The sequence below is a fragment of the Thunnus maccoyii genome, chromosome 2 (genome assembly GCF_910596095.1).
Source record: "Thunnus maccoyii chromosome 2, fThuMac1.1, whole genome shotgun sequence".
Taxonomy (NCBI): domain Eukaryota; kingdom Metazoa; phylum Chordata; class Actinopteri; order Scombriformes; family Scombridae; genus Thunnus; species Thunnus maccoyii.
Genome location: NC_056534.1, coordinates 4,742,317 through 4,756,996, shown reverse-complemented (window position 1 = coordinate 4,756,996; position 14,680 = coordinate 4,742,317). Strand labels below are relative to the sequence as shown.

The 14,680-nt window shown below is 38.6% G+C and overlaps 2 protein-coding genes across 2 annotated transcripts; one reads left to right on the top strand and one right to left on the bottom strand.

Annotated features, from left to right (window-relative positions):
* Positions 1-632: 632 nt before the first annotated feature.
* On the top strand, positions 633-8,492 carry hyls1 (HYLS1 centriolar and ciliogenesis associated). Its single transcript, XM_042398894.1, has 12 exons — positions 633-809; positions 1,977-2,114; positions 2,310-2,432; positions 2,594-2,664; positions 3,184-3,407; positions 4,254-4,309; positions 6,743-6,903; positions 7,069-7,114; positions 7,633-7,687; positions 7,909-7,990; positions 8,118-8,144; positions 8,245-8,492. The coding sequence occupies exons 2-12, from the start codon at positions 2,015-2,017 to the stop codon at positions 8,377-8,379; spliced, it is 1,080 nt and encodes a 359-aa protein (XP_042254828.1). The 5' UTR covers positions 633-809; positions 1,977-2,014; the 3' UTR covers positions 8,380-8,492.
* Positions 8,430-14,149, bottom strand: mrpl4 (mitochondrial ribosomal protein L4). Its single transcript, XM_042398901.1, has 9 exons — positions 13,936-14,149; positions 13,195-13,276; positions 12,224-12,395; positions 11,951-12,002; positions 11,529-11,646; positions 11,158-11,264; positions 9,805-9,914; positions 9,651-9,724; positions 8,430-8,685 (listed from the first exon to the last, which is right to left on the bottom strand). Exons 1-9 carry the CDS (start codon positions 13,981-13,983, stop codon positions 8,540-8,542), a joined length of 909 nt encoding a protein of 302 aa, XP_042254835.1. The 5' UTR covers positions 13,984-14,149; the 3' UTR covers positions 8,430-8,539.
* Positions 14,150-14,680: the final 531 nt, after the last annotated feature.

Here is a 14,680-nt window from a genome sequence, read left to right as displayed (position 1 = left end):
TTTAGTCCAGCATTTTGGTCCAGACTGAAATGTCTTCAGAAATATTAGATGGGTTGCCATGAAATTTGGTAGATATCCATGGCGCCAAGAGGATGAATCCCAATGACTTTTCATCTATCACCACCAAAAGGTCAAAGTTTTGACTTATCCTGTGAAATATGTCAACATCTAATTGATTTAAGGATAGAGGGCGCCGTATACTGTACAGACTGTAAAGCCAACTGAGGCAGAATATGTGATTTGTTATATTGCGTTATATAAATAAAATTGACTTAACTTGACTTAAATGTGAATATTTTCTGGTTTCTTTAGTCCATGACAGTAAATTTAGGTTAAAATATGGACAGAATACCCGTAAAGACTGAGGAAAGAAACTGGCCATGAACTAACATTATTGAGTTCACAGTGGAGCAGAGGTCAGTCAGGAGAGGAGATAAGGCTTTAGCTGTTTGAAACTACTGAAATAAACATGATTTTATAATAAACTGTCAATGTGAAGAAATGATGTAAAATGTATAGTCAGCAGAGAGAATTTGTCCAAATTATTTACTGTCTATCTGCTGGTTTGCGCTCCAGTCCAGTAAGTGGCGGTAATGCTCTGGCTTAGCAACGGCTAAAAAAAAACCACGAAGAAGAAGAAGCAGCAGACCGGAAGTTTATCAAAGAAGACAAGCAGGCGTCGTTTTCAAAGCTCGTTAACGGCTGTTGTCTTGGTGCCGCGTCTGAGCCTGTAAACAATAAAACACCCAACCGGTAACTTAATGTTACCGTGATGAGTTCATTTTAACAGCGAACCGGTCCTCCTGCAGGTGAGAAACAAACCTGTTAAACCTCTCTGACGATATAACATTGTTTATGTTTAAAGTTAGTCTGTTTGCTAACTGTTAGCCTCCGTTTCCGTCCATATTTGCACATGCCAAACATCCTTCAAAAAGCCTCTCAGTTTAAGGTTGGCGTGCTTGTTAGCGGATATATGGAAGTATTAGACAAAACTTTTGAGTTTTGTAAAATCTTAATGATCTACTGATAAATCCGGCATGCATAAGAGCCACCAAGCTGCAACTTACTTTATTCTGTTTAACGCTAAATATCAACTCAGCTGCGACGCTGAAGTTAGCTTCAGATTCGTGGTTAAAGGGAAAAGTTATGAGAAACATAAATACTGATACTTAGCTGCTAATTCTCCGTTTTTCTCACCACTTACACTTGTGAAAAAGTGTTAGACATCGTAGAAAAAGACTTTACGCTGTTTCCACTTTCAGATTTGTGAAAGCTTTATTTTGCTCATGAAAACAGAAAAAAAGGGCGATTTCACTGCTTTTTTTTCCTCCATCTAGACTACATTAGACCAGGTCCAGATCAAAATCCACTATACAAGGACTCATCAAATCTGGACCAGATTAACAAGGAGACTTTAGAGAATCATTAAGACACAGTTTCAGATTTGGGAAACCTTTATTCTGTTTTTGAAAATAGAAAAAAGGGCGATTTCACTGCTTTTTTTTCTCTGTCCATGTCACATGAGAACAGATTCAGATCAAAAATCCCTATATTTAGACTTGTCAAATCTTAGTAATGATAATCTAGTTCAGATTTGATCAGATCACTACATTCCCCTAACAAAACAGAGAACGGTTTGGTTGCTGCCCTTTTAAAATACTTCAAAATTAAGTTGTTTCAAGTTTGCCTTTTAACAGACGCGGATACATATAAACTGTTGATTTACACTCAGTTTACAGTTTATTTCATAAGCTTAGTTAAAAGTAATGAAGTGTAATGTAGCCGCCCTGCAATAAATCCCACCTATATGAATTGTAGACTAAAATAAAAAATTAAATATCCACATTAAATTACCCACCTTACTCCATAAAAACAATCCGTGACCTGATCTCTTAAAGTCCTTCTTGTTCTTCTTCATATCTATGAGTTTTAAATTGTATTTACTTTTTACAATTTTGAATTTTATTTCCCTTCAGGTTTAATGCTACCTCATTGAATTGAAGCTGAAAATATCATGGACAACCTGGATTTTTCTGAAGAGGAAATTCAGGAACAGCTGGAGATCCTCGGCTACAAAAACATACCTAAACACAGACTGCATGAATTCAAGCAAGGTTAGACTCTGAACATATGGAAATGAGTCTGTGGTCAAATCTTTTCAATGCATAGAGTAGCATGTGTTACTACGGGCACCAGTCTGCTTATGTCTCAAGAATAGATTGAATACAGTAAAAGTTACTCCAAAATTGATGAATATTCATGTTTTAACTTGTCTTAAAAGATTACTGTCTCTCTTTGTGTGGTGTTAGATCTTGATGAACTGATTCGACACGGGAAATGGAAAAGCTTGACCTCGTCCCATCACGTAAACTCCACCAAATCTCAGACAGCCGCGTTCCAGCCGAGTCCTCCCGCCTTCACCAAAGAGAAAGGTGACAGCAGAGGGTTGAATTTCTTACCTCACTTTATGATGATAATAAGTTTTTTGCAGCACTTTTTTTTTTCAAAGTCAGAATAATAAAACAACTGTAACAGTTAAAGATTTGCTTTTATTGTTGTATGTTAACTGGTGAATTGTGTGTTTTCTTCACAGTTAGTCGGTGCAACGCTGACGACTTTGAAGGGTTTTTCTTACATGCAGGAAAAGTGGACCATGACAGACAGGTGAGTGTAGACCACACATGACAAGATTTGTTTTTCTTATTTCTCTTGATAAATGTAGACAAATGGCGTCACATGTTGAAATTTGCAGTGTTTGACATCAGAAAAAGGTTCAGAAGGAATGGGTCCATCCCAATACTGTCCCCAACTTCCAAGTCTTTAGCACTTAAGTGCACCTTCACGTGTCGCGAGGTGGTAGGCGAGTGTGTCCCACGTCTGAAAAATTACAACACATAGCACACTTTGCCCACACTGGACGGACACTTCTCCAAATAGTGATTCAAACATATTTAAAGCCAAGTGTATCCCACAATTCACCACAGTCGTAATGTGTCAAGGTTGTTTGACCAACAGTTATTAATAGACATGAAAAGGTTGAAGTTTATGACAGTTGTTTAGAAGTCAGTTTTAGAGACATAATCTGACTAATTTCCCACAAATTATTCTTTGCATCACTTAGGAAGGTTTAGTGAGAGAGGCTCAGGCTGAGACACTTATTTATTGTATTTTTTTGCCACACAGGTGCTCACCACCTCTCAGAATAAAGACAACGGATGGAGGAAGGACCACTGTGACTCTTACGCTCAACACTCGGTGGCTCTGCGGCTCCGTCTGCCTTCAGGTGCTCCCAATGCGCTGCAGGTGGAGTCGGACCCCGAAGACACCCTGCACCCACCGCACGTCGACAGCTGTGCATCCACTCCCGACACCCTGGAGAGACGCTTCATCAAGAGAAAAGTCCTGAGGTCAGTTTAATAAGACTCGTGCTGAGGAGAAGCTGAGTTCCGATGATTTGTGGATATTAAACGTTGAGGCTCATCAGTCAAATTCAGGAACTCAAAGTATTTTATAGAAAAGAGGAAAAAATGTAGATATTTGAATCTTGACTTGCAGACTCACAGGAGCATCATGTTTATTATTTTCTAATTGTACACACACAAAAATGTGGGAATTTATTGATTTTTCTTTGATATATTTGCTAATTGTTTAGTCTTTAAAATGTCAATAATTATGAAAAAAGTGAGTCAGTCTGTGAAACAAAAAGTGTTCAATTTAGTCCAGTACTGTAACTAAGGTTCATTTTCATTATCAATTAATTAGCAATTACCTTTTTGGATTAATAGTTTAGTCTATAAATTGTCAAAAAATAGTGAAATATAAAGTCAGAATGTCTATGATCCTAAAGTGACATCTTCTTAATGTCTTATTTGTCCGTCCGACAGTCCAAAACCCAAAGATCTTCACTTATAATGATCAGAACAGCAAATCTTCACATTGACAAGCTCAACGAATGATTATGACAATGGTTATGAAAAGGCTCAGTAGTAGTGAACAGAAACAGGAAATGTGTGAAATTGTCAGTATACACACAGATTCAGAGAAGATTAAAAATAAAAATCCGCCAATTACACACTGACAGCAGAAGTGTACTCACCACATGATAATAACAACGACTGTCTTAATAAAACAGAATTAATTTTGTCGTCACTGGAACAGGTCAGAGAAAAAAATATCCTAAATCCTCTGTTTAATGATTTAACTGGAGTTTTGTCTTCACACTGAGGTCTTCCTCTTTTTTCTTCCGCCTACAGGAAACATAAAGGACGGTCTCTAGTCTGCGATGAATCAGTGTACAGCGAAGACTCAGGTAACATAAACTTCTCTGTTTGTTGAAATTCTTTAAAGCGCTTCTGATCATCTGTTTTGAGTGTATTTGTACTATAATAATAATATCCTTTATTTATAAAACACTTTTAACAACCCGAGTTATAAAGTACTTTACAGAAGGCAGAAAATTAACATCAACAAATTATAAAAAAATGTTTTTGTCATGGTGGCAGCTACAAGCTGCCGTAGTTCAGAGATTCATAACATGTAACTAGGGATGTGCTCGAATACAAATACGTTATTCGGCAAAGCACAAATAGTGGGGTTTTTTACGAATATTTGTTTCATACAAATATTTTAAAAATTATTTGTTTTTGGGAATAAAAAAAACAAACAACAAATACCAGCACGCAGGTCAGTTATAGTCGCTATCTCAGTGTCTCTCCTCTGCTCCGCTGTTACGTCTTATCAGCAGGTCTCAATAAGGGGAGTCACATCCACCTGCTACATGACGCACATTTCTTAATTTGGACATCACTTTATTACATCACTCTAAAATTATAAGCATAATAAAAACAAAAACAGGATTTTTAAGCCTCTTTCCACTTTTATTCGAATACAAATACAAATAATTTTGCTGCCTCAACAAATACAGATACAGATACAAATACAAATAGTGGACTCTCTGATTTCCTGTCACTCTACGCTGAAATAAAAACAAAAGGAAACCTGGAATGAGGTGAATGAATTAATACAGAATCAAATGACCGGAATAAAGTCCAGGAAGCAGAGATGTAATGTCTTCGGTCACCAGCAGTCGGAGCTGTTTCATCAGTGAGAGGAAGCTTCTGCATTTCAGCTAATCCTCTTAGCTCCTTCCTTAAGCTCTCCGCATCCACAGACCACACACCTCAGCAAGAGTGCAAGTCGCCACCATGTACAAAATGTACAACAGTCAATGGGACCAGGACAGCGACGACGACGACAAGAATTCCCTCAATTCTTCTTTTTGGTCTGATGGAGAGCGTCAGGAAGATGAGAAGGAGGAAGAGGAGGAGGAGGAAGTGGAGGTTGAGCGAGTGATTGAGGAGGAAAACTCCAAACCTGCTGCCCAGGTAGAGGACTCTCTCCTGGAGGCTTCGGAAGAGGAAAAGCCTGAGCTGAACCACCAAGGCGACGACAGCACGGAGAGTTCGGAAGACGGCGAAGAGGGTAGTGACGCTGATGAAGGCTGTAGCAGCAGTGGTGATAGTCCAGTGCCGAGTCTGATGACCTCTGGATATGGCACCTACAGACCAGAGGAGCAGGAGGGAGGCGACTACAGAGACGACCACACCATAACCGAGTTCGACCAAGACAGTCGGGGAGATCTCTCTGAGATGAGAGACGACGAAGAGGACGATCGGTCGCTCAGCAGCTTTGGCGGGTTTGACATCGAACCCATGCACGAACCGGACTATGGTGAGACTCGTCCGTCGTCTGTGTTTGAAGACGGTGAAGCTAATGTGTTGTGTTGCGGAGATGACGGTCCATGTGAAGAGACGGACATCACACACATGAAACCAGAGGAAGTTGAAAGCAAGGCAGATGAGCTGAAATTTGAAAACGAGCTTCCTGATGATCTGGACGCAGAGTCTGACAACGAAGATGTGACATGTGAAAGATCCGAGCGACAACAACATGGCATTTCCGTGGCTGAGGACGAATTCTTCCAGGATGGGAAGAAAGTGGAAGGTCTGACTGATCTTGAAGAGGGTGAAGAATACGAAAGGCTTGAAGCAGACGTGCAGGATCTTAACGTGGAGAGTAACGTAGAGCGAGACGTTGAGGACAAAGTGGAGTCTGAGGATCCAGACGAGTCTTCAAGCAACAAAGACATCAAGTTCATCGACTCCAAAGTGGATTCGAGCTGGAAGACATACGTGGAGTGGGAAGGAAACCTCAGACACAAGAAGGGTGAATGTTGTTCTGTCTCTTGTAACTACTAGAAAGTCTCAGTTGTGATCACTGTGAGGATTAAATCTTCATCCTTCATAGAGGAAGACACTACTAGTGGTATCTGTCCAGTATCAGCCTAAAACACAAGACAAACTGGACAATGTCCCCAATCTTTAAAGCAGCTATGATCAATATTTTTTTTAACAATAATGTATGAAATTACAGTGTGTCATGTGTTCAACATATCAACTTAGCAATTGATGACAGTGTTGCGTTCGCTATTTGTTTCTGCTGAAAACAAGTGGAGAGAAAATCTGTTCTGTAAATCTTCAGTGTATTTATCTCTTGAACCGTCTGTCTGGTTCAGCAACACTAGTACTGCAGATATGTATTTGTTTTCAGTGAACAAATAAGCTTATCTCTGGTCATTATTAAACATAAAATTCCTTCGACTGAACACAGAACCGAAAGCTGCCTGAGCATCAGATGTCGGCTTGTGACTATTTGAGTCTCATTGATAAATGTTGTTTTGCAGACGCAGCGAGCTCTCTGGAGGAGCGGCTGGCGGAGCTTCAGTTATCGGCGCGACAAGACTCAGAGACGGAGAACCAAGACGTAACCGGACAGAGTGACACACGTGACTCTGAGAGCGAGGAAATCTCCATGAGTGCCTTTGAGTCCTACATCAGAGGAATGGTGGGTAAACTTTTTTTTTTTTTTTTTAAAGGGAGAGTTTGTATTTCACTGTTTTATCATTTACACGTTTTGAGACATTCACAGATTTTTTTAGTTGTTAGTTTTTAGCCTGAATGTCACGATTTCTCACTGAAAATCACTTTATTGTTGTTTTATTTCGGACAGACTCAAACTCACAGTGACGGTGACCTCAGACCAAAACCCAAATCCTGTAAGTCACAAGTAACCTCATACTAGTTACTTAAGTCCAGAAAAGTGTAAGTATTATCAGTTAAATGTACTTTAAAGATCAAAGTAAAAGAACTCGTAATATTTTATTATATATGACATTAGATTAATACTGAAGCATCAGTGTATGAGCAGCGTTTTAAAGTTGTAGCTGGTCACAGTGGAGCTAGTTTTAACTACTTTATAACTACTTTTGGCTAGTTTAAGCTGTAAAAGTGCACCATATGTTTAAATCAATAAGTTGAGCGCTTTATGTAAAATGTTAATATACAATATAATCAGTAATTATAGCTGTCAGATAAATATAAAAGGACAATATTTCCCTCTAATTGTAGCAGAGAGGAAGTATAAAGTAGCAGAAAATTTAAATAAGTACAATTTTGAGGTATTTGAAGTACAGTAGTTACTTCCATCACTGCCTAATACACCAACTCATACTGTTATTTTCATAATGAAACTGACCAGCCTGTTTAAAATTGATCATATTTGTGTATGTTCCAGTCATCCGACCAGTCATGAACCAGCAAACCATAAAGAAGACGGATCCAGTGGCCAAGTAAGTTAAAAACCAGTTAAAATTACCCAGTTTTGGTACCAAAACTGATACTTGGATATAATGTGGAGCGAGTTCTCTGAAATGACCTGATAACAAGAAATACTGACTGAATAAACGTGGTTAAAGATAAAAAGAAAACTGTAACACAACCTGTTAAAATATATTAATTCACATCAGAGTCATGTTGACTCATTTGGTCATGTGGTGTCTCGTCTCTGCAGGTATTTCCAGTATAAGCAGCTCTGGGAGATGTTTAAACTTCCAGGAGAGAAGGACAGGAGAGCTCTCCGCTCAGAGATAAAGGTATGAAAAAATATCTTAAAGAGAAGAAAAAACTTAAGTGTACAAATATTTACTTATAAGCTCCTCCCAGTGTCAGGTGCAGTTGTTGCTTTAACGTTTTCTTGTTGTGTTTTGCTTTTGTTTTCAGGAACGACTCGCATACCAGCCTCCACCAGTAAGTATTCTGACACGTTTTATGAGCTCAGACAGATTTCAAGTTTGATCCACATGTCGGTGTTGAAGTATCTTAAGACTTGTTTCGTTGCGTGTTCCAGCCTAAACCTCGGAGAGTCTACGTGCGGAACACCTACACCGTGCCAACAGAGAAGAAGCGCTCGGCGCTGCGCTGGGAGATCAGGAACGATTTGGCCAACGGTCTCCTTCCGTACAAATACAGTTATCGATTTTAAGCCTTTTACGCTCTTCACATGCCTTTTAGACTTTTAAATGAGACGTTGCATTGGTTTTTATCATCAGCATTATTTATTAATGATTTTTTTTTTTGTTAAACATAATAAACACATAAAGAAAAACAAACGTCTTAACTGCAGTCAGTCAATATATTACATCTTATGGGAAGTCGGAGTACGGCAGTTTAAAGGGGTACAGAGGTGTGTAACGCTGGTCGTGCCAAAGCAGCTTTTCTTCCAAAAACTTGATAGTTTCCAGCGTGAGGATGACGGCTTCATGTTTCAGCATGCTGTGGACGTTCAGACCTGACAGAGGAAAGACAGAACAGATTCATCAGTGGAATCAGGCAGCTCTCCTTGTTTTGGTTTATTTTGTTACATATTTAAACAATATGGGTGCTGATTTTCTATATTTTTCTTATTGTCAATAAATCTCATGTTTGGATCCAAACCAACAATGAACTGATCTACTAACAAGTATTGTCTGTGTATCCAAAGCCTGATATATCCTATTCCTCTGTGCCGTAGACCTCCGTTGTTGTCCAAAAACTATTAAAAACACGTCAATGAGCCACATCGCTGCACTGGGTGACATGTTCCTTCATTATGAAGAGTTTGGTCATGTTCGTTTGTTTAGAAACGGCTCCAAAGACTAATAACAGCGATCATGTTTTCAGTCTCCAGAGAGTAGTTCTGTGTACTATTCTGTCTACTACATTATAGATTTATCAAATAATTTCATTACAAAGTCAAGAGGTTATGATATGTAGCACAACAAGCTAGCGAAGCTGTAAACAGAACCGTGGTCCTGCACATGCTCAGTGCACAGAACTACTCTCCAGAGACTGAAAACGCAATCACTGATATTAGCCTTTGGAGACTCATAACAGCTTTATCCTTTAACACAACTGAAGTGACACATTAGAGGTAAATATTAAAATAATGATGTTAAAACAGTTTATCAGGGTGATAGTTGTTGAGGATTGCTCTGTTGTTGCCATTAGCTTGTTAGCTAAATTATCATTGTGACATAAATTATTATAGAATTCAACAGACCCACAGCCACAAAGAGTTACATGTATGTAAAGAAAAATGTTCAAAAGTTAATTTAAGAAACGCATCCCCTGTCTTCTTATCCATACAGGAACCAGTTGAGATACAAGGTCTTTCTTTTTCTGATATCTATTGGTTGACATTTTTGCAACAGAGCTTTACTACTATAAACATTTAGCATTTTGTCTCAGATACAGAAATGTTGAGCGATAACTTACCAATTGCTGGAATAACGTTCACCGACTTTAAATTAGCTGTGGCCTGAAGGATGTTTTCAGGAAACTCTTCACCTCTGAAAGCAAACAAGAACAACGTCAGCACTGAGAGAACCACAGAGTTACACAGTTACACAACTCCACTGATGATACTTACACATCGACTATTAAGACAGACGCTCCCCAGTGTCTCTGTTTGATGAGGTCCAGCAGGTACTGAGGGTCTGGTGTAGGGATGTTCAGGGAGTCCACGATGTGAAGGTAGTCCTGGAAAAAGATGCAACATTCAGTTTATAATGGTGATAGAAAGTATAAAAATGTAAAAACAGCCTCAAGAAAACTCTAATAAAACAACAATATCATAATTGAAAGACCATTTCTGGAGTTTCTGACCTCTAGTAGAACTGGAGCAGTTTTTTTTTATGAGTGTGTCTTTTGTTTGTTGTTTGTTGGTCTCACCCACATGGACACACGCCAGATACAAACTCACACTACACCAGTGATCAACCTTGTCTGTTGGTTCATTTCCATCCAACTGTTTTTATCGGCAATTTTCAAATGTGTGCATAAAAAAATATGAATGGAAACAGAAAATTTACATTGTTTTTCACCGTTTAAGTTTTGACTGAAGATCTTTTAATTATACCCTCTTCTGTAATGGTTTAATGGTTCTGACTGGAAAATCAGCACCACCAGCTTTTCATCTCTACAACCGTACTACAAATACTCACATAACAGCTGTGGATGAAAACGTGTAATGCAAATTTTATCAATTTTCTGGAAATTCTTTTGAAATTTGCACTACATCTGGATGGAAACCCAGTCAAGTCAATGTTTTTAGCCCGACATCACATCACAATCAGTACACATATCAGGGCTTATCGATTAATCTTTGGATTGTTTTCTCAATTAATCATGAGTTGTTTGGTTTAACCAGACAATTTTTTTCTAAAAAAAAAAAAGACTCCAAACGATTAATCAATTGTCAAGATAGTTTATGATTAATTTAACTGCTGGCAACTAATCGATCAATCATTGCAGCTCTACAGCTCGTCTATCCTTAGACCCTCGATTAGTTAAAGAAAAACTCCCCCAAATACAACACGAATGTTTCATGAAGGAGGAAATGCGTTCAATGATAGTAACAAAGTGTTTTGGTGACTAACGCTCAATGCAAACGTTACTTTTCTTTGTTTACAACAAAACTCCACAGGGCACCTTTAAGTGTCCTGAATGTGGATCAATCTGGATCTTTGCATATTTACTTGTCTACAAACTGCTGCACATTAGAGTCATTTAATTATTTAGAAACCCGTTCTGTTACATTCTGTCCACCAGAGAGCGCTGACAAGCTTATTTTGACACTGTAAAATGGTCATATGTCTTTAATAGCCAACTTAAAGGCATCCTTAGAAAAAATCTTCATGTGTTTATGTTAAAAAAAAAAATCATCTCCAACACTGACATCTGTATGTTTTCTGTTCTGCTCTCATCAGCAGGTGTAGGTTACCTGAGCCATCTTGGAGCTCAGCGCCACTTTGAGTCCTTGCACTCGAACTTTCATGGGCAGCATGTAGTAGTAACTGGTCGGGCCTCTGGGTCCATGAGACACCCCACCTGAGAGAGACATCACTTGTCAGACAGTATTCTGATTTCCAGACTGTGAAGCGCTCGAGATCAAATGACTGAGGGATGAAATTTATCTCTAATGACGACACACTTTAAATGGAAAAACAAAGCAATTACACACAAATGAAGCCGTCACTGTTTCTAGGAGAGTGTTTCTCATTTTTGACCTTGTAAAAACAAATTAAATGAATCAAAGCTTTAAAGGAACATTTCACAACAAAACCAAAATCTGTCAGGTGACAAATCTTTCACCTCCTCTCCAGATCGGTGATCGGATGCTTCCGTGGCGAGCTCTTCCACTTCCTTTCTGTCGCCATGGTTTCTTGCCTCCTCCTCTGACCTCCGACCTGATCTTTGTGTTGGCGTGGCTCTGAGGGAGCAAAAAGATGACACCTCAGCTACTTTAGAGACAGATTTTCCTACTTTTTTCTCCCTGAACAAACTGGAAATGTAGAATTTATGTAGTTAATTTAATTTATCTACAGATTTTTTGTTAAGAACTGGATGGTTTTCATTCATAGTTTGAGCCTTTTCTCTATATTGACTGACTGCAGTTCAGCCGACAGCGTAGTTACATTAATCTAATGTGTTCATCTCTTAACAAAACACAGGTGACAGCATGAAGCAATATGACAACAAACAGGACAAACATTTCAAAGAGAATCTTTACTTACAATCCTTTTATAAGCTCTCTGCCATGTTTCAACCGCGTGAAGAATATCGAGCCTGAGAGGAGAGAGAACCAAGGTTTAATCCAGGATTCAGTTTGAGATGAATAGTTGATATAGAGCTTGTTTTTTTTTAGATTTGAGGAAATAACAGATGTTGAGGAACACTGGAGGTTGAGCTGACAGCAGCTCTTTATGCTTGGGACAACTAAAAAGATTCCCCTGACGTAAGGTAAAAAGTTACATGTTGAAGCTTTAAAACTGTGAGCTCAGCTTTACCGGGGAGCCACGGCGAAGACGTCAGGATGGAGGTGAGCCACGCCCAGCGGCTCGCTGTCCTGCTTCTCCAGAGTCTCCACCCACGTGGGGACGGGGGTCAGGTGAGAAGGAACGACAGCATCACATGTCCTCAGAACAGGCAGGGAACAGTCTGGAGGAGGCGGCAGACGCTCTGCGGAGGAAAACACAAGATCAGTCAGTCAGTGTCGGACATCTGTAATGATGCAGTCAGTCAATATTGTTACAATTCTACGAGTTATCTGATCATTCTGGTGTGGTGCGTCTTGTCAGAGGAAAGTTTGTCCCATGTGGGTATGAAAGCTGAATGCAGACAGAAACTCTGGGAGGAAAGACTTAAAAGTAATTAACCGATTTAGCATTTCACTCCTATAAAACTGTCAGACTTACACTGGACAGTTTAAAAAAAAAAAATCATGGCAGCAGAACCAGAGATGTTGTTTTTATCCAACATATTCTTCTTCTTTGTCAAAACCTGGAGCCTACATTACCCACAATGCAACTCAGTTGTGTTATAATAGTAGCAGCTAATGTAGCCTGGAGCTGCTAGCCTCCAGCAGAGATGAGGAGCTGCAGAGGTCTGGTAACCTCACTTCTTTCTAACTCCACACCTCCAGATTTTTTTTATTTTCAAACTTCATCCTAAGCCCCAGCTGACACTGACTCAAGTGACATCACTTGAGGCAATTTATCAGATTTCAACACAGTTCCCTCTGGAGCCACAAAAGGCTTCATACTACTTTTTACACATACGCAGTAATACTCCCCAACACCTGGAAACACATGCTGATGGGGAAAACCGGTGAAGTTCCTCTCTAATATTTTATCTTTTGGGGATAAAATATAATATGTAAAGACTTTAAAATGTTTTATACTGAATTTCAAACACCGCATCAATGCAACTGGCAACTACATTCAGCTGAGAAGAAGTTTAGATTAATCTACAGACGTACTTGATCTGGAAGGATCCACGAGGTTTGTAGGCAGCAGTAAATTGGACGGCAGAGCGCTTTCACTGGAGAACGACGAGGCAAACTGAGGAGGAGAAGACTTTCAGTTAATGGAGCAGCTTGAGAAATGACAAAACACACAAACACAATCAAATAACAGGCTGACATCTGTTACAATCAGCAGGTACTGCAAGACCTTCAAGTGTTCAACCATTCAGCTCACTTGCTTGTACATTGTACACGCTTAGTCTGACAGCACTGCAGTCTGAATGATTGTAACTCAGACCACTTTATTTACAAGTAGAGCCACAAATAATGATTATTCACATTTTTATTTCATCATTTAGTCACTGAAATGTTAAAAAATAGTGAAACCACAGAAAACAGTAAAAAAAAAAAAAAAGGGGAAGGATCCAAGCCTGTTCTGTGTTCATCACGCCATTTAGTGCCTGTTTTCATGCACATGTTTATTTGTTGTTTTAAGACAGACTAGAAAAACTGTCAATCTGTCCTTTAAAATATATATGTATATATTCAGTTTGTTTTAAATAGACCTGCGTCTTAGTTATCTAAACAATTACAACTACATTGACAAGTGTATCTCCTTCCAGATGCTTTAAGTTAGAATTATAATCAACAGAAACTACATAACGCAAAAAGTGAGTAGATTTATCTCTAATTAAAGTCAATAACATGAAACTACGTGCAGCTGCTGTTCAGAACTGCAGGTTAAACGTTTCTCACCCTTCTGGTGGCTCCTCTGCCAAAAACTACCAGAGATAAACGAAGCATTTCGGTCCGGTTTTCTTCGACAGCCACATATAATTAATTCCCTCTAAAAATAAGTTGATACAAACATTATAAACTGAGTAAAATCCTGCTAGTGTCTCTCTGTTTGCCGCATGAAAGGTCGTGGTAGCTTTTCCGTGTGGTGTGTTGGCGCGTGTTGATGACGACAGAGCTGGTTCCCATGGGTCCCATCGTCTCCAGGAAACCAGATTATTATTGTAGTTTATAAAGTTTAAAATATTAATGATCCACAGTGCAAATAAAAGGATTCATAAGAAAAATTTTATGAATTGTTTTTGATATTTCTCAGGTCAATATAATATAATATATGCTGATATTAAATTCTCAAAAAAGAAAACCCATTAATAATTTATGTGAATCGCACATTTTTGCACACAGAATGAACCTGAATTGTTTGTCTTCATTTGCTTTATGAAGTGTGATGGTACCTTTTATTTTTATTTATTAATTTTCCATGCATTTATTTATTTATTTATAAAAATTGATTAATAATTAGAATCAGAATAATTGATTTAATCTTTTATTTTGATAACTGACTACAAAAAGACAATGACAGGGCACATTATTTTACTTAAGAAACTGTGTAATAGGCTGAAATTAATATAAACTTAATGAAAATACACTCACCAAGCACTTTATTAGAAACGCCCGTGCACACTAATTCAATCCAATATAACAG

Coding starts and splice junctions, on each gene's coding strand:
- hyls1 (XM_042398894.1), top strand. CDS start 2,015: ATGGACAACCTGGATTTTTCTGAAGAGGAAATTCAGGAACAGCTGGAG. Junction 2,433..2,593: donor CGCCTTCACCAAAGAGAAAG/GTGACAGCAGAG, acceptor TTTTCTTCACAG/TTAGTCGGTGCAACGCTGAC. Junction 3,408..4,253: donor ATCAAGAGAAAAGTCCTGAG/GTCAGTTTAATA, acceptor TTCCGCCTACAG/GAAACATAAAGGACGGTCTC.
- mrpl4 (XM_042398901.1), bottom strand. CDS start 13,983: ATGCTTCGTTTATCTCTGGTAGTTTTTGGCAGAGGAGCCACCAGAAGG. Junction 12,003..12,223: donor GTCTTCGCCGTGGCTCCCCG/GTAAAGCTGAGC, acceptor CTCTCCTCTCAG/GCTCGATATTCTTCACGCGG. Junction 11,647..11,950: donor AGAGAGCTTATAAAAGGATT/GTAAGTAAAGAT, acceptor TTGCTCCCTCAG/AGCCACGCCAACACAAAGAT.